The 19,189-nt window shown below is 41.1% G+C and overlaps 1 protein-coding gene across 2 annotated transcripts in view; it reads right to left on the bottom strand.

The window, feature by feature from the left end:
* Positions 1-19,189, bottom strand: part of ESYT2 (extended synaptotagmin 2) — a 235,104-nt gene that overhangs the window by 167,601 nt on the left and 48,314 nt on the right. For both annotated transcript variants that reach the window (XM_033931591.1, XM_033931592.1), the window contains exons 2-4: positions 13,627-13,668; positions 5,405-5,539; positions 103-179 (exon numbers count right to left, since the gene is read on the bottom strand). In XM_033931591.1, coding sequence (XP_033787482.1) covers positions 103-179; positions 5,405-5,539; positions 13,627-13,668 — 254 coding nt within the window. The remainder of the gene's footprint in view (positions 1-102; positions 180-5,404; positions 5,540-13,626; positions 13,669-19,189) is intronic.

Here is a 19,189-nt window from a genome sequence, read left to right as displayed (position 1 = left end):
AAAATGAACCAAGTGAAGGAAATCGGAAAGTAAAAAGAGAGGATCAGTTACACTGGAAAAAGAAGAAAAAAAACCCAAACTTCGGAATAACCAAATAATTACCTTATCTGAAGGTCCAGGATAATTTGCCTTTTGTCCACATTTTCTGTGTACACCTTCACACCATTTATCCGTAGTGGCTGACACAAAACAAAACAAATTAACAGTGTTAGGTCAAGTTTAGTTTAATCTGGATTTCTGAATTAGAGCTTTACAACGCAATCATTTCCATCCACTCTCAAATTTGCTGAATGATTTTATTTTAGTGAAATATCTTAATTTTTGCCAGTGTCCGTTTCCCTGAGCATTTTGATGATCAGTAACTCATGTTTCCTCCAACAACCTTTTACAAATTAGGCCTCCAGCTCAACTATTCATTGAAACTGTACTTCTCTCCCTTCTACCTTTATGTCCAACAGGCCTCGATTGAATCTGTTCTTTCATGTTATGGTCTTCCACAGAGTGAATCATGCTAATTTTTTTTCTGACACTGCCTGTCTCTGGTATTTTTGTCATTTTGCTATTTAATGCAATTTTATACTTCTTAGATTCAGTATTAATTGTAGTACATTAACTAACTTAAAGTCATGGGTTAGGAGGTAATGTCCTATTATGGAATAAGAACTGTTTAAAAGAGAGAAACCAAAGTGTAGGGTTAAATAATCAATATTCTTAATAGAAAAGGGTAAACAGCGGACCTCTACGGCCTGTCCCCTGTGTGCAGCAATATGGATCAGGAGCAAGAAAGCACATTTCTACCACATTCATATAATCTGAGTACAGGTCTTGCCTATCTCAGAGGAGAGGGGGAAAACATCTTATAGTGGAACTTAGCAAGTAAAATGAATAATTACTGGATTGTTGGTTTAACATTGTCTCAAAAATGAATCTGACTGTTCTTGTACAATCTCATTTTATTCCGGGACGATTGAATTAATTCCGCATACCCACCAGGATTTTGTAGGAAGCCTAAATTCCAGAGACTTGAGCTCCGCCCTTCTCACCTCAGCACTGCTCCCTGAGGACTCAGTTTTTCCTTTTTTTCTACTAGTGTTTATTTTCTTTATAGTTCAGTCTTTTCATTCGCGTTTATCACCCTCAGGCTGCAGAGATTCCCTACTGGTACAACTCTGACTGCAGGAGACCATAGACCTTTGAGAAAAGTCTTCTTCCAGGGGGTTCCCTGCCTGTCAGTATGCTCCCTGGACAGTTTGCACTTCGGATCAGGGTTCAGGGACCATTCTCTTGGGAGCTTGCTTACCCCCAGGTTCGTCCACTAGTGGGTCGAGCGCAGGCTGCATGGCTCCGTGTAGGCGCACCTGGGAATGGGGTCTGACTGCATTCCTCCACCAGGCGTCTGCGCAGCATGTTCGAGGGTGGTGGAGGTCCTGGCCATGAATGTCTGGCTGGTGGGGCAGTCCGAAGATTTCCAGTCTAACAGTCTTCCTAAGGCAGAGGATCTCCCTGTAAGCAGTATTTTCTCTGAATCAGCAATTTGGGGTGTCTTAAAAAGGGAGTTTTGGGAAATTTCCCTGCATGTCCTACACCCCACCCCTAAAATCACAGTTTTTGAGTGTTTCTGGTAATTTTCCCAGGCTATTTTTGGTCAAAAATCGTCATCTGCGGTGGCCATCTTGGATTTTTCCGATTTAGATTTAAAGTTATTTTTAGCACTTGCAAGCTTCATTTTTGCAAGAAAGCCACTCAAAGGGGCTCCCAGGGGAGGATTTAATGGATTCTTGCCTTATTTGCATTGTATGGTGGTCGAGTGCGCTGCCACGTTTCACATGCGCTGTGGCCCATGAGGGGAGGGCATGGAATTTGCCCAGACCCTGTGTCTTCGACCTCAGCAAGGGGTCTTCTCACTATTTTTGCCAGGTTACCCACAAAAATGGCGTCAGGGGCCCCCATGGAGTACACACGTGGCACTCCAATGCAACGCAAGGCGCTTTAGTGGAAACATTTCACAGATCCTCCAATCATCATAAAAAGGGTCCGCAGAAGCCAGCTCCCACCCAAGAAGGAGTTTTTCCACGACTTTCTGAGTTTGCTTTATCTGGCTTCATTATCTGAGGAATCTCTGCTTGTCTCCCTCTTGCAGGCATCCTTTCTTTCTCCCACCAAATTTACTAATGTGTACTTCTCTGCTGTTAGATGACCACTCACTATTGTGAGGATAAACATGCATAATTCAGGTCTTTTACCTTTCCCACTTGACAGACATATGCCTCCTTGATTTTCTCCCACTTCTAACTCTTTGTTCACAAAGACCGTAGCATCTTCTTTGATTCCTCTCTTGTTAAACTATATTGGTGTTGTCTCTAATCACAACATTCATGCCTGCTCATTTCCCATGTTTTCATTGTCATATTCTCACTTATCCCTCATATCATTACACAGACTACTATAAATCTAACTCACTAATCCTCCACCTCCTCTATTTTACCCTATATAACTGGTAAAAGACATAACTGCCCAAGTTCTCTACCATCTTCCCAAATTATGAATTCAAGAAAGCATGGGAAAGGCATGTGGGATCTCTTAGGGAGAGGAGGATAGTGGATGCTGCAAATGTGCAGACTGGATGGGCCATTTGGCCTTTATCTGCCGTCATGTTTCTATAATAAATTAAATTCTCATCACTGGCTTCTCATTATCAGGCCTTTCTGGTGGCTCCTTATCTTCTACTTCAGGATTTTCTCTCCCTTGCTATCAATCCCTCTTATCACCTTCCTCATTCTTCAAACACCTTCTATATATACTGATTTCCTCATACCGTCCTGCTTCTCAGATCTTCTCTTTCATGCCTCCTGAGCCCTGGGATTAACAACTTGACACTAGACAATCTGCACGCTTTATTAATGATGGAAAACAAGTCATACACTGCCAGACCTCCAGAGAAAAAAAAAACAGAAATTTAGGGCTCCTTTTACTAAGGTGTGCTAGCGTTTTTAGCGCACGCAGGAAATTACCGCGCGCTATGCTTCTAGAACTAACGCCAGCTCAACGCTGGTGTTAAGGTCTAGCGCGTGTGGCAAATGTAGCACACGCTATTCCGCGCGTTAAATCACTAACATGGCTTAGTAAAAGGAGCCCTTAGTGAGTTACAGAAGGAAAAAGTGGAAATGGATACCATTAATTAACCAAAGCTGAATGATGCAAGAAACCTGACTATGGAACCTACACAGACTTGAACTGTTTTTTATTTTGTTTTAATTTAGAAAAAGTAGCAGTTCTAGACTATGCAGATGTTTGATGATATGATATGTTAAGTGGTTACAATTTCCATTCATTGAATAATAATCTTTGCTTTAGTAGATGATTGCAAGTTCTACTAGCTTTCTCAACAAACAGAGAACTAGTTGCTGGGAATTTGCTGTGGGCACTAGCATGCTAAGGAGGGAATCGCCCTGAGTGCAAAGCTTTCCTCTTGTACTCTTTGTCAAAGACATGATCATTTTAAGAAGGCTCTATGCCTGTCCATTACAGTCTGAAGTAGCACATGCAGGTAAAATATTAATTAACACCCCATCGGGTTCCCTGTATACTTCAACAAGGAATATCCATGTCCTAACTTACTGTCCCATGACATTCTCAGCACTGGTTTTAATTCTGTTACTGTTACATTTCAGCTGTATATGTTTTTAGATTTGATTGTTTTGTGACTTGTCTAATATTCTCAGTTGTTTTATTTTGTTACTACTTTAATATAAAGACAATGATTCCCTTCTAACTTTCATCTAATACTATGTGCTTATGTGTTGTTATTACCAGGAAGAAACCTTTCTTCCCTGAGGCTTGGTGAACACTGAGGCTCATTTTCAAAAGAGAAAAACATTTTAAAAATGGCATAAAACAGCACTTGGACATTTTAATCGCTTATACCAGTGGTTCCCAAACCTGTCCTGGGGGACCCCCAGCCAGTCAGGTTTTCAAGATATCCCTAACGAATATGCATAAGAGAGATTTGCATACCTGTCACTTCCATTATATGCAAATCTCTCTCATGCATATTCATTAGGGATATCTTGAAAACCTGACTAGCTGGGGGTCCCCCAGGACAGGTTTGGGAACCACTGGCTTATACCTAAGCAGATTACAAAAAAAAAATCATAAAGATAAAAACACAGTATAAAACACAATAAAACAATACAGTAAACAGATAACCAAAAAAAATCATAAAAACACAGTATAAAATACAATAAAACAATATAGTAAACAGATAACATTTCTATTAATCACTTCATTCCTTCAGTCACTGCTTCTTAACCATGTAAAAAGCTTCTATAAAAAGAGATGTTTTTTTTAAACTCTAAGTTATTATTCATTCTCAGTTGTCCAACCAGATTATTCCAAAGCTAGTTAGTTTATTGGCAGTACAGGGCAAGCAGAAACTTAGCTTGTTAGAGATGAATTTCAGTTCTTTAACCGGCTAAGTAATCATATAAAGTTAAGTTAACTTCCAGGTTGGTCATAGCAGGATATTCAGTGCTGGAAGCCATGCATGTCCTGGTACTGAATATGTGGGGTTAGTTCAGTCCGTGGCCAAAAGCAACTTACCAGCCGTGGCCTGAACATCAACTCCTAAAACATCATCAATCCTTTATTCTGCAACCTCACATGCAATGTTTTATTAAGAAATAAAGGTAAAAGAATTAGAAAAGTTCAAAGATGAGTAATCAAAATGACAAAGAGGATGGAACTCCTGTCATATGACAAAAGGTTAAAGAGGTTAGGGCTCTTCAACTTGGAAAAGAGATGGCTGAGGGGGGATATGATTGAGGTCTACAAAATTCTGAGTGGTGTAGAATGGGTAAAAGTGAATTGATTTTCACTCTTTCAAAAACTACAAAAACCAGAAGGCATTCAATGAAGTTACAGGAAAATACCTTTAAAAAGGAGGATATATTTTTCACTTAAGAAATAATTAAGTTCTGGAATCATTGTCAGAGGTTGTGGTAACAACGGTTACCCTGAGTTTAAAAAAGGTTTGGACAAGTTCCTGGAGTAAAAGTCCATAATCAGGTATTGAGAAAGACAAGGGGGAAGCCACTGCTTGCCCTGGGATAGGTAGCATTGAATGTTGCTATTATTTGGGTTTCTAACAAGTACTTGTGACCAGATTCGACCACAGTGGAAACAGGAAACTGGGCTAGATAGACCACTGGTCTGACCCAGTATGGCTATTCTTATGCTCTTAAGATGAACTGAGCATGTATGGAAGGAAAGAACCCTTCAATGACTTCAGCCTTTAGCTACAAAGCTCCATATGTGGACACTTCTGATGAGAATCACTACAAAAAGAAAGGCTGGACCCAGGAGAGTCTAGGCACACAATGGTCAGGATTGGCTGCAGAGATCTTACCTGGTGACCCATCTCAATCTTTGTGAAGCTGAAGGTACTGAGGTGGCTGTTTGCTCCTCTCACTGCTGGCTGAATAGTTTCTCGAAACAGTTTCTCTATAAACTGGCAGATGAAAGGCCACATATGCTTCACAGTCTAAGGGAAAAGAAATATACTCTAAAATTATTTACCAAAAATCATAAGCAATGGTGTTATTTTATCAAGCTTCATCATGCTCAAACCATTCTTGAGACCAAACTAATGCAGTTCTATGGCACAGTGTGAACAGGTATTCTATGAAGCAGCTTAGTAATAAGAGTACCAATCTGAGAGCCAAGAAAGCCAGGATTCAAATTCTGCTTTTCTGGGATGTTCTATGGGCCTGATTCTATAAATGACGCCTCACAAAGAATCTGTTAATTCCTGTCTCTCACTGCTGACAAAATATTTTTACATATTGCTACGGTGACTGGTTGTTAATGGATGGATTTTCTTCCTGTTGGTGCAAAGGCAATCAGACATTATGGAAACTTTGGAAGTGGTTTATTTGACTGAATAATTTGGCCAAATACTTCTGCTTGTACTTTTGATATTTCTATTTCACAGCTGAGACTACGTCTGTTTTAGTCTCAGTGTTTCAGAGTTTTGAGGATATTCTTCTTTCTTGTTTGAAGAATCCCCAAACACCTCTTTCCCAGTTGCCCCTCTTTCCCTTCTGTATGTATGTATATATCTGAAGAACAACAATAGGCAAGAGTGATGGCAATTTGATGAAGAGGGGGATTTATTTAAAATTATTTACAGCCTACCAATTTCACAAAATCTAATATTTCAATGATAAAAAAACATGAAACAAAACTAGATTAGGATAAAAATTGTATCCAGAAGGGATGATTTGCATCTATCCAGAAAAAAATCTACAGCCCTTAGCTAATGTTTCAAGTCCTACTTTAAACAAAGCATGGGGAGAGGCTTGCTTATTGATTCATTCAGTCAGGAAGCATGGCTAAGCTGTACAGGTAGCTCTACCAACAAATGACCAATGTATAGGACTGTGTTTGATCTTCCATCATATTCTGAACATGTGAGACTACTCGTATCAGCCAACAAAGCTCTGTCCTAGTCACCTAATGATTTCAGAGATAACAGCCTCATGCCAGACAGTAAAGTTGCTTACCTGTAACAGGTATTCTCCGTAAACAGCAGGGGAATGCAGCCACACTTGTTGTTGAAGTCCTCTGACTAAGCCTGAGTGCCGGTGCTCTCCCCTAGCCATGGTAAGCTTTTGAGCTTACTGGGCATTTGCAGGAGACCCTACATCTAGAACCTCTCCCTTCACCTTGTCAGTTTTGTCTCTAGCAATGAAAAAGAGTTGAGACAAGGGGATGGTGGGTGGGAAAGTGTGGCTGCATTCGCCTGCTGTTTAAGGAGAACGTGTTGCAGGTAAGCAACTTTGCTTTCTCCGGACACAAACAGGAGATATGCAGGCACACTTGTTGGCGAGTCTCAAGCTTGAAGAAAGAGATGAGTGGTGGTAAAAATAATCACAATCCAAACAAGTTCCTTAAGTCTGATTGACCAAAACAGACATCTTGTGCTAAGCTATGATCTAAGCAATAGTGCTTTGCAAAGGTATGCACCAAGGACCAGGTTGTGGCCCTGCAGATATCTTGAATGGGAATGGATTTTAAATTTGCTATTGAAGAAGCTGTAGCTTGTACTTTATAGGCCCCAATTGAACAAGGAGGTTGTAGATGTGTCCTTGTGTAACAGAAATTGATGCAATGTGCTATTCCAGAGGAGAGCTCTTTTTGATTCTGGTTTTCCTTGGGTAATTGGTTTGTAGGAAACGAAGAGCTGGTTTGTCTGGCATAACTGAGCAGTCGCCTTAAGATAAAATAGTAATGCTCTTCTGCAGGCCAATTTATGGAGACTTTGCTGGAGAGGAATGTGGAGGTGGAAAAAACGATGGCAAAGTTATAATTTGGTTCAGATGAAAGTCCATGACAACTTTAGAAAGGAACTTGGGATGAATTTGTAATTGTACTCAGTTAGGAAAAAATTGGAGTTAAGGATAAATACGTGATTAGTGCTTGAAGTTCACTAACTCTTCTGGCTGAAGTTAAAGCTGTGAGAAAGGCTGTCTTCCATTTAACCCTTTCAGGACCAAGGGACATATTTGTCCCATAACTTTAAAATCCTATAAATTTTGATTGGGATAGTCTACAGTTCTAAATTTGATATGTACGGATTCCATATGATACTGCCTTTATGTAAACAAGCTGGTTCCGACATTCATTCATTAGCGTCGTTGCCAGATTGACGAGAAGATTCACTTGCCACACTGTCCATAAGCCAGAAGTGTGATTTTTTTAAAAAAAAATAATGAAATTTCACAAAAAAAATCAATTTTTTGGCATCTGCAAGCCCTTTTTACCATAAAAATGTCGTCAAAACCACAAAAATTGGCCTACGATCCTTATGGTCCTGAAAGGGTTAAGGAACCTAGAGCAGATCCCAATCGCTCAAAAGAGGCCTTCATTAACTGATCTAAAACTAAATTCAGGTCCCATGCAGGAGGGAGGTCTCACAGTGGAGGCCTAAGATTAGTGAGACCTCTCATGAAATGAGAAACCAGAGGGGGATGTGAAATTAGTTTACTTTCCACAAAAGTATGGTAGGCCGAGATGAAATCTGACAGAGTTTGATTTGAGACCGGAATCAGACAAATGTAGAAGATATGATAAAAATATAGTCAATTGGACAATGAAGAGGATCCTGTTAGTGATCGTGCACCCAGATGGAAAATCGCTTCCATTTAAGACTTTCTGGTGGAAGGGCACCTTGCTGTAAGAAGAACTGTTTTCACAGGTTGAGAAAGTGGGAGGTGAGTTAGGAGCGAACTTTCAATTTCCAAGCTGCCAAACTGAGACTGCGGAGATTGGGATGCATCAGTTGACCATTCTGCTGAGAGAGAAGAGAAAGATGGCCTCCCAACGGAATTGGGGGAGTGTCAGAAGGTCCATCAGGAGTGGATACCAGATTTGTCTTGAGCCAACGAGGAGGAATGAGTTTGATGTGAGCATTGTCTCTGGTAACTTTCTGAAGTACTCTGGAAATGAGAGGAAATGGTGGGAAAGCATAAAGAAGGTTGTACTCCCAATGAATGGAGAAAGCATCCCTTGCTATGGCTTGAGGAGCTGGATGAAGAGAGCAAAATGTGCCACATTTGGCATTTTCTGGAGAAGCAAAGAGATCCACTTAGGGAGTTCCCCAGTGTTGGAATATTTACTGTAGGATGAAAGGATTGAGAGTCCACTCATGAGGGTTCAGTTTACTACTGAGGGAGTCTGAGAGGATATTGTGTTCTCCTGGAATATATACCACTTGTAGATGGATCCAAAGTGTCAGAGCTTAAGTCCACAGGCGATAGGCTTCTCTGCAAGTGGAAGAGATCCTGAACCTCCCTGCTTGTTGATGTAGAACATTGTTACTTGATTGTCCATCTGAATAAGAATGTGTTTGTTTTAAATCCAAGGACGGAAGGCTTGAAGAGCATAATACACTGCATGCAGTTCCTAGTGGTTGATATGTAGGGATTGTTCTTTCATTGACCACTGACCCTGAGTCTGAAGGAGGTTGAGGTGTGCCACCCAGCCTTGGTTGGAAGCATCTGTTGTTTTAGTGAAAAGAGGAGGTGGAGGTTGGAATGGACAGTCAATCTGTAGGGAAGTAGAGTGAATCCACCAGAGAATCTTTGCAGGAAGAGGAATCATCCTGGTGAGACAATGAAATCGTTGATTCCAGTGCAATTTGAGATGCCACTGTAAGGGGTCACATGTGGAGTCTTGCATGTGGCATGAGAGAAATCAAGGCTGCCATGTGATCTAAGAGACATAGAATGGTACGAACTAGTAAGGTGGAAAACCATCTTAAGTGGCCTGCCAGACTGATGATGGTCTGATGTCTGTCTGGAGGAAGATAGGCTCTTGAAGAGTCCGTGTTTAAATTCAATGAATGTGAGGGAACGTGTTGGAGTAAGGTTGGACTTCTGGAAGTTGATGATGAATCCCAGAGATTGTAGGGTTAGAACTGTGGTTTAGATGGCGAGCAACAAATGGTCTCTGGAATACACTACTAGAGCCAATCGTCTAGGTAAGGAACCACCATGTGGTGCTGTTTTCACAGGTGTGCTACTACTACAGCTAGGCACTTCGTAAGACCAGTAGTGCTGAAGAAAGGCCAAAGGCTAGAACCTTGTACTGAAAGTGCTGGTTGAGGAACTTGAGGCGAAGGAAGTGCCAGTGGTAAAGATGAATAAGAATATGAGTGTATGCATCCTTGAGGTCTAGGGTGGCTAACCAATCATATTCTTTTAATAGAAGAAGAATTGTTGGAAGAGAAATCATCCTGAACTTTTCCTTCTTGAGGCAGGCATTGAGTAGTCTGAGGTCAAGAACTGGAGGCGCAGGAGAAGAATGCTGAAGTAAAGCAGCACTGTCTTGCATAAAACGTTGTAGAAGCAAGATAAAATTAGAAACAGTCTAAATGGAGTCTGAGCCCTAAGAAGGAGGAAGTGCAGGAGAGGCCCCCCTGTTTGGACTTAAGAGTGACTTTTGTGTAGCTTTAGCAATATTACCTGAAGTCAAAGATGAAATTTGCTGATTCAGGCCAGGAGAGGACCATGAGGTAGAGCCTAAGCCCGCGGGAGCCTTCACTGTAGCCTCAGTAATTGATAAAGTTGCTTCAGCTTCATGTTTTGAGCTCCATGCTGTTGATGCCTCTGCCGGTGGTAAAGGAGTAGTGCATTGTTCAAGCACTGGGAGCTTCTTCCTCTGGCCTGCCGAGTCTGCTGGTTTTTTATTTTCTGTCGGCATCAGCGGCAATTTGCTTCCCTCCGCTTGCGGTACTCAGACAGAGCCCTGGGAGGAGGGAGTGAGCGGTGAATTTTGCAGCCTTGTCGCCTTCTTGGAAATTCCAACATGAAGAGGTGCTGTGCGTGAACCACTCTCCATTGCAGTATTGCTGAGGAAAAAAGCGCCTTCAAGGTCCTAGTGCCAGCCAGTAAATCTAGCGTCGTTGTTCAGGAATTATTTGCTGCATTTAAAGGCTCCAGTTCTCGTATATTCTGTCCCCTCTATTGTTTAACATTTTTCTTTCACCATTACTAGGTATCTGTCAGTCCATAGGCTTCATTCCTTTCTCCTATGCTGACGACATTCAACTCATTCATCTCTTGGACCCGGAAAATAACATTGAAATCACATCCATCAACCATAAATTGGAAAAAATTCAAAACTGGCTTAACACAAACAAATTAGCGTTAAATATTAATAAGACTAAATCAATGTTATTTAATTGGAAAAAAGACATAATTTTGTCAAAACCGTTCATTCTTAATAATATTCCACTCAACCTGGTCTCCTCTGTTAAAATTCTCGGTGTAATAATAGATGATAAACTGATCTATCACGAACACATCTCTCTCACTGTTAAAAACTGTTTCTTCAAATTACGACAGATCCGCTCAATCGTCAAATTTCTCAGTCTAACTTCTATAAAGATACTCATTCACTCCTTAGTAATATCAAAAATAGACTACTGCAATGCTCTTCTCCTTAATATCACCCAGAAAGAAAAAAGGAGACTGCAATTAATACAAAATACGGCCATTAAATTAATATATAACGCGAGAAAATATGACCATGTTTCTCCGTTACTAAAAGACGCCCACTGGCTGCCAATCGGCCATAGGATTATCTTCAAAATAATGTTACTTATTTTCAAAACATTAGCATCTAATGAACCACAATTTATTTCTAGATCTCTAATCCCACACAGTACTCAACGTCCACTTCGATCATCTGGTCAAAATCTGCTTGCAGTACCCTCTTTGAAAATCATAGGTACAAGGAGATCAGATATGTTCATAGTGATGGGACCACAATGGTGGAACGCCTCCCTCAATATATTAGAACTGAAAACGATATCGCAACATTTAAAATTTTTTTTAAAACTTATCTATTTAATGACGCTTTTAATATCTGAAATTTTTACATGCTTTAGGGATGCCTCTAACTGTGCTTTGGATTAATAACCCCTTACCTTTTGTTTTTTCCTTTTTCTACCAAATTTAAGATTGTAACTTTTAATCTTTTCCCTCCCGCTTCATGTCTGTATGTTATGTAATTATATTGTTAAAATGTTAGTTTCTTTGTATTATTCTCTACTTGGATTTTGTACATCGCCTAGCAATTTTAATAGGCGATTCATCAAATGAATAAATAAACTTGAAACTTGTTTGGTTTGTTTCTCCCCCCAACACACTTTTTTTTTTTTTTTTTAATACTAGCTAAGAAGAAATAATTAATATTTTTTAAAAATTTCTGTGTGGAAAAGAGGTGAGAGCTGCGACCTGTCAGGAACGGCCGAAGAAAAAATTGACAAGGTGAGGGGATGGGCTCTAGGTATAGGGTCTCCTGCATATGCCCAGTAAGCTCAAAAGCTTACTATAACATGGGGAGAGGACCAGCACTCAGGCTCAGTCAGAGGACTTCACCAACAAGTGTGCCTGCATATCCCCTGCTTGTCTCCAGAGAATATTATTTTATATGTCACCTAGGAACTCATTTATCATGGATTTGTTTCTATTCTACTATAACTGGTTCCAAGGATTCCTCAAAATAAGAACTTATAGAGTTAAGCTAAAAGATACTAAATCAGACCCATGGTCTAACCCTGGCGGAGTGCCTCAGGGGTCTCCACTATCACCATTCTATTTAATCTCTTCATATCTTCCCTCGGTATCACCTTAGACAACCTAAATGTAACTTCTTTCAGCTATGCAGACGACATAACCATTCTCCTCCCCTACGATACCCAAGACCACACCTCATCAGGTCACCTGGAAATAATATTGGAGGAAGTAGAAAAATGGATGACCAACCACAAATTGAAGCTGAATGCGGACAAAACCAAATTCCTTATGCTAGAAACGGACAAAAATCCATCCATAACAGACCTGGAAATTAAAGCAACCAAATACCCAATACAGATTTCACTCAAAATCCTGGGAGTGCTGATAGACAGATGCGGCACAATGCAGACTCAAATAAACAAAATTACCCAAAAAGCATTCTTCACAATGCGCAACCTAAGAAAAATTAGAAAATTCTTTGACAAAAAACAATTTAGGATTATAGTTCAATCCCTTGTACTAGGTCTTGTAGACTACTGCAATATCCTTTATCTCCCATGCCCCACTAACATGATCAAACAACTATAGACCGTTCAGAACACAGCTCTCAGACTAATCTATTCTCTCGGAAAATTTGACCACATCACCAATGCCTACCTAGACTCACATTGGCTACCGATTCGAGCTAGAATTCAATTCAAACTATACTGTCTACTCTTCAAAGTAATCTACGGTACGGCACCCGCCTATCTATACAATCGCCTAAATCGTATCCTTCCAACCAGAACAAGAAGATCACAGACCCCATTCTCTTATCCATCAATCAAAGGCACTCAGCGCAAAAAGCTATATGATTATCTCCTAGCAACGCAAGCAGCAAAACTCGAACCCTCCATCTCCAAATTGTTAACCACAACATCTGACCTCAAAGCATTCCGTAAAAAAATAAAAACTCTCCTATTCAAAAAGTATATTCAATCTACTTAAACTCCTCCTCCTCCTATCCCCTCTATAACTTTCCCAAGTATAGTCCACCTCCTGGTACCTACCATCTTCTCAACGTCCCAAAAAAGTAACGGGAAACCCAAGTAATCAACCTGATTCCTAACATCTCCTACTAATACCATCTAACTATCATCGTAAGGAAACCAGATAATCCTCTATGTAACGTAACCAGAAATAATTTCCTATGTAATGTAATTTCCTATATAATGTAACTTCCTATGTAATGTAATTTCCTATGTAATGTAACCAGAAATAATTTCCTATGTAACGTAACAAGAAATAATTTTCCTATGTATTGTAATCTGAACCTCAGTTCTGTAACCTGTATCAGCAATATTCTAATGTAATGCATCCTCCTGGAAATGTCCAGCTCTCTTCCACTGTAATCCACTTTGAACCGCAACGTACAAGCGGAATATAAATCACTAATGTAATGTAATGTAAAATCTTTTGTTACAACAGGCCCAGAATTTCAGTACCAAAGACTGGCATATACCCAAGATATTTTATTTGAGAAGTTCTATCTAGATGAAATTCTTACCTTGTTCAGCCATTCTGCGCGTTCTGTATCTGGAAAATGAACCTATAAAACCAACAAAAAAAGAATCAGAATGACCATTGATAAAGCAAACCTTATTAGGATAAGATATTATACCACATTGCCAGGGACATTAATGAAGTAGCATTAATTCAAGTTATAAGATTTATAATGGATATGCTTTCTAAATAGTCCAAAACCCCTTCTTTAAAAAAAATAAATAATAATAATACAAATACCGTACATCCTTATGAAGTTATTACCTTATTTACTGTATTTATATTTTCCTGTATTCTATTTCTATATTCTATTTTTAAAATTTATTGCATTATGTTTTTTTTTATGTTTTGTAAACTACACTGAATATGGTTCCCCCTCCAAAAAAAAACGCAAAACATAATCCAACTGAAATAAAATAATACTTGTTGGAGTTGTAACTGCCACTCTGTGCAGGTTACACCAGTGCCTTCTTAGAAACCTGATATATCACACCATTCTTATTGGGGTCATAATCCCGCTGGCTATTCCCAGGGCCTATGTAATCACTCACTTTTTGCAAATAAGAATCCTCTTGCGTTTATCCCATGAATTTCTGAAATCTACCACTGTTCTAGCCACCGCTGCCACAATCACCACCAATTTGGAGAAGGCACTTCAGGATTTCACCACATCTCCTGTCAAAAATTTCCTGATTTATTTATTTATTCAATTTTCTATACCGTTCTCCCAGGAGAGGTCAGAACAGTTTACATGAATTTATTCAGGTACTCAAGCATTTTTCCCTATCTATCCCAGTGGGCTCACAATCTATCTAATGTACCTGGGGCAAAGGGGGGATTAAGCGACTTGCCCAGGGTCACAAGGAGCAGCGTGGGTTTGAACCCACAACCACAGGGTGCTGAGGCTGTAGCTTTAACCACTGCGCCACACTCTCCCCTTTCCTGATATTCCCGAGTCCTCTTTGGAGCATCACAGAATGTAGTTCTCCATCTCTCCTTCCATATATACACATGCCTCCAGTGTGCTGTGAGGCACAAGAGCTAACACATGAATCTTTAACATTTGGGCAGTGCCAGTGCCCCACTACAACATCACATTCAAAACATAATGTGATCTTTTACTTCATGCTTAGAGACCTCCTTATGCTGCTACAAGGATGGCCTTTGAGCAGCCCCGCAACATGTATCTACCACCATTCTTTAAAGCAGGGGTGTCCAACCTGCGGCCCCGTGAAGTATTTTGTGCGGCCCTGGTCGAGGGTGATGCAGAGTTTTCCTCTGCTGCCCCCGGGCGTTTACCGTGTTGCCCGCTCCCTCCTCTGTCTTGCTGCAGCGTTTGCGCATTTGTGCGGCCCCAGAAACATTTTTTTCGGCTAATGCGGCCCAGGGAAGCCAAAAGGTTGGACACTCCTGCTTTAAAGACTTTCATGTCAATATGTAAACACCATGGTTGATGTTTGTTTTAAACACCAGTTACTGTGGTTAAATTCACAGACCCTCAGTGTCACTGAATATCCATATAAAGCAGTGCATCACAAACTGTGTACCATGGCGAGATTTCGGGTGTGCTGCAAGACACCGCCACCGGATGACTGCTTACAGGACATACCGCTCACGGTGAGAGGCACATCCTGTAGCTAGTCAGCCGGCGCCTCTCCTCCAGCACCCCCCACCCCCACCCCATTGGCTTAGCAACTGCAGACTCAGGGCCCCATCTGGAGGGCCTCTGTGAATACGCTGATGTGATGACATCATGCATGCATCTGACATCATCGCATCGACGTCCATGTATTTCCGGATGACCTCCAGCTGCAGCCCCGAGTTTAGTGTGCTGTGTCTGCAAAAGGTTGATGGGACACTGATTAAAGGGATGGTAAAGAGCAATGTTATAATGCCTCTGTATCTCGATGTGATATCACCTCACCTTGAGCATTTTGTTCAATTCTGGTTGCTATTTTCAAAAAAGATATAGTGGAATTAGGAAAGGTTCAAAGAAGAGTAACCAAAATGATAAAGGGGAAGAGCTCCTCTCATATGACAAAAGGCTAAAGATGTTAGGACTCTTCAGCTTGAAAAAGAGACAGCTGAGGGGAGATATGATCGAGGCCTACAAAATCCTGAGTAGTGTAGATTGGTAAACGTGAATCTGTTTTTGACTCTTTCAAAAATTACAAAGACCAAGGGACACTCAATGAAGTTAAAACAAATAGGAGGAAATATTTTTCTCTCTAAGAATAGTTAAGCTTTGGAACTTGTTGCAGAGGATGTGGTAATAGCGGTTAACGTAGCTGGGTTTAAAAAAAGGTTTGGACAAGTTCCTAGAGGAAATATCCATCGTCTGCTATTGAGACAGACATGGGGGAAGCAACTACTTGGCCCTGGGCCTGGTTGCATGGAGTGTTGCTACTACTGTACATGGGTTTCTGCCTGATACTTGTGACCTGGATTGGCCACTGTGGAAACAGGATACTAGGCAAGATGAACCATTGGTCTGACCCAGTATGGTTATTCTGATGTTTTTTTGAGTGCCACTGCTATCCAGATAGTAGTGACATTCAAAGTGCTGTTTTCTATTTTAACTTCATCCAGATAGTACCGTATCTGGCTAGAGGTCTGAATATGGCCACTAACAGGATAATTTCCTGCTCTGCCAACACATGGCCCTGGCATTGTTTAGATAGAGCTGAAACAATCTATATGGACATCCAGTGGCACAGTCTGGATGGTGGGACTGAATATCAACATACAGCAGCAGCTAAGCCATTTATCCAGATAACGGAAAAATCAGGCCTGACAAGCTCCCTATTCAAAACTGTTAATTTATCAACCACCAGGAGAATTTACAATCTGAGGTTTCAAATATAAAATAAGAAAATATACAGGATTTTTTTTCCCCAGCAAAATCTAGTAAAGTAATGCTGCAAAACAAACTCCCTTCTTCTTTAGATCTGCAGGTGAAACCTAGAAAACTTTACACCCTGATTAAAGATTAAATGGAGGCTACGGCTTTTCTACACGAGTACCATGCTTAACAGCAGCAGTCTCAAACTCATACCCTTTGCAGGGCCACATTTTGGATTTGTAGGTACTTGGAGGGCCGCAGACAAAATAGTTAATGTCTTATTAAAGAAATGACAGCTTTGCATGAGGTAAAACTCGTTATAGTTTATAAATCTTTCCTTAATTGCTTCTGATAATTTCAGCTATACACAGCTGAAAGTGAAGTTGAGATAGTTTTTCACTTTTTGCATGTTGCACTGCTTTCAGATGTATATGGCTGAAATTATCAGAAGCAATCAAAGAAAGATTTATAAACTATAAAGAGTTTTACCTCATGCAAAATTGTGATTTAGATTCTAATCTAAAGTATCAACTGCAAGAGACAAGATTTTGGTATAGTCCGCTAGGCTTTCTTTGTAGAGGTGAGAAACAATATCCGAATTGTGCCGGGAAAACTTGTGCCTTAAGTGTTCGGTGATCGCGATCGCAACCACCTTCAGCTCTCACCTCCTCCAGCACCGGACACAACCAACCATCTTAGATCAAGCAGTCACCGCCAGGCGAGGGGGTCGAATTTCACGAGAGTTCACAAGATTACGTACACACGCACAAGCTGCTGCACCTCCTCCAATGGTTACCTTACGTTCTGGAACGTTGCCCGCCTCACTGTTGTAATCTCACTCAAGCGCTTTCCTGGGTCTGTACACAATTGTGAGGTGGAGTGGAGAGGATAATCGCGTACAGATGCAGGAAAGTGCTTGCATGAGGTTACAGCAGTGAAGTGGGCAACGTTCCAGAACAATGGTAACATACTGAGGGCCTCAAAATAGTACCTGGCGGGCCACATGTGGTCCCCGGGCCGCGAGTTTGAGACCACTGCTTAACAGTCACTGGGCAGAGCACTGTATGTAATGTAATGTAATGTAATTTATTTCTTATATACCGCTAAACTCCGTTAGGATTCTAAGCGGTTTACAGAAAAATAGACAATAGGGTGCATTAAAATTATAAGTAAAATAGGTACTTAGAAATTCCCTTACTGTCCCGAAGGCTCACAATCTAACTAAAGTACCTGGAAAAATGACAATTAGTAGAGTAATAAAGAAATAAAATAGAGAATAGATGAGAAAAATAAGAAAATAAACATTCTAATAAGACTACAATGATCTAAAGGACTTTGAAAGGTTGAAAAAAGAGGGGAGATAAGAATAGATGCAGAGGGAGAACCGTTGAAGCAATAGAAATTTAAATGAAATTTGAATGATAAAATAAAACAAAATAAGTGGTAAAACAATAAGTGAGATTATAAAATATATCATAAACTAAAAAGAAGAAGTGAAAATAAAATCAAAACAGTCAAAACTGTATGCCATCTCAAGTTGTTGACTTCCACTCAGAAAACTGGAACTATATACTCAGGCTGGCCCTGCCCCCACCCACTGAAGGGCAAATTCTCAAAACTAAATTCTACCTTTAACGTGCTTGCTAAACTGGTTCCAGCCGGTGGGTTATTAAAACGGCTTACTGTGGTCTTTTCCAAGTTTTCTAGCACTTTCCGATACTGCCATGCAAATGTAGTACGAGGCCATTATATTAAAATGAGCACTCCGAGCAATGCTCTATAAATTGCTGAGTGATTCTCTGCCACATTTGAAGCCAAAATTTGCTGACAGGTCTGAGATGTTGTTGCTTTACTTTCTGATCAATGCCTGAGTGCTGACTGGCTCAGGCAATGACAAGAAAGTAAGAATTGATAGCTAATCTAATCTTCCATTTGTGAGTCGCACAAACCTATACAAGCTCTAGGCAACTGATCGGAGATCAAGAGGGGAGGGGGGAAGAGGGGCAAGGAAGGTAAGAGCGACTGATTGGAGATCAAGAGGGGAGGGGGGAAGAGGGGCAAGGAAGGTAAGAGCGACTGATTGGAGATCAAGAGGGGAGGGGGGAAGAGGGGCAAGGAAGGTAAGAGCGACTGATTGGAGATCAAGAGGGGAGGGGGGAAGAGGGGCAAGGAAGGTAAGAGCGACTGATTGGAGATCAAGAGGGGAGGGGGGAAGAGGGGCAAGGAAGGTAAGAGCGACTGATTGGAGATCAAGAGGGGAGGGGGGAAGAGGGGCAAGGAAGGTAAGAGCGACTGATTGGAGATCAAGAGGGGAGGGGGGAAGAGGGGCAAGGAAGGTAAGAGCGACTGATTGGAGATCAAGAGGGGAGGGGGGAAGAGGGGCAAGGAAGGTAAGAGCGACTGATTGGAGATCAAGAGGGGAGGGGGGAAGAGGGGCAAGGAAGGTAAGAGCGACTGATTGGAGATCAAGAGAGGAGGGGGGAAGAGGGGCAAGGAAGGTAAGAGCGACTGATTGGAGATCAAGAGGGGAGGGGGGAAGAGGGGCAAGGAAGGTAAGAGCGACTGATTGGAGATCAAGAGGGGAGGGGGGAAGAGGGGCAAGGAAGGTAAGAGCGACTGATTGGAGATCAAGAGGGGAGGGGGGGAAGAGGGGCAAGGAAGGTAAGAGCGACTGATTGGAGATCAAGAGGGGAGGGGGGAAGAGGGGCAAGGAAGGTAAGAGCGA

The sequence above is a fragment of the Geotrypetes seraphini genome, chromosome 2, assembly GCF_902459505.1.
Source record: "Geotrypetes seraphini chromosome 2, aGeoSer1.1, whole genome shotgun sequence".
Classification (NCBI taxonomy): domain Eukaryota; kingdom Metazoa; phylum Chordata; class Amphibia; order Gymnophiona; family Dermophiidae; genus Geotrypetes; species Geotrypetes seraphini.
Note: the sequence above shows the minus strand (reverse complement) of the source record. Positions and strands in the feature narration are given on the sequence as shown.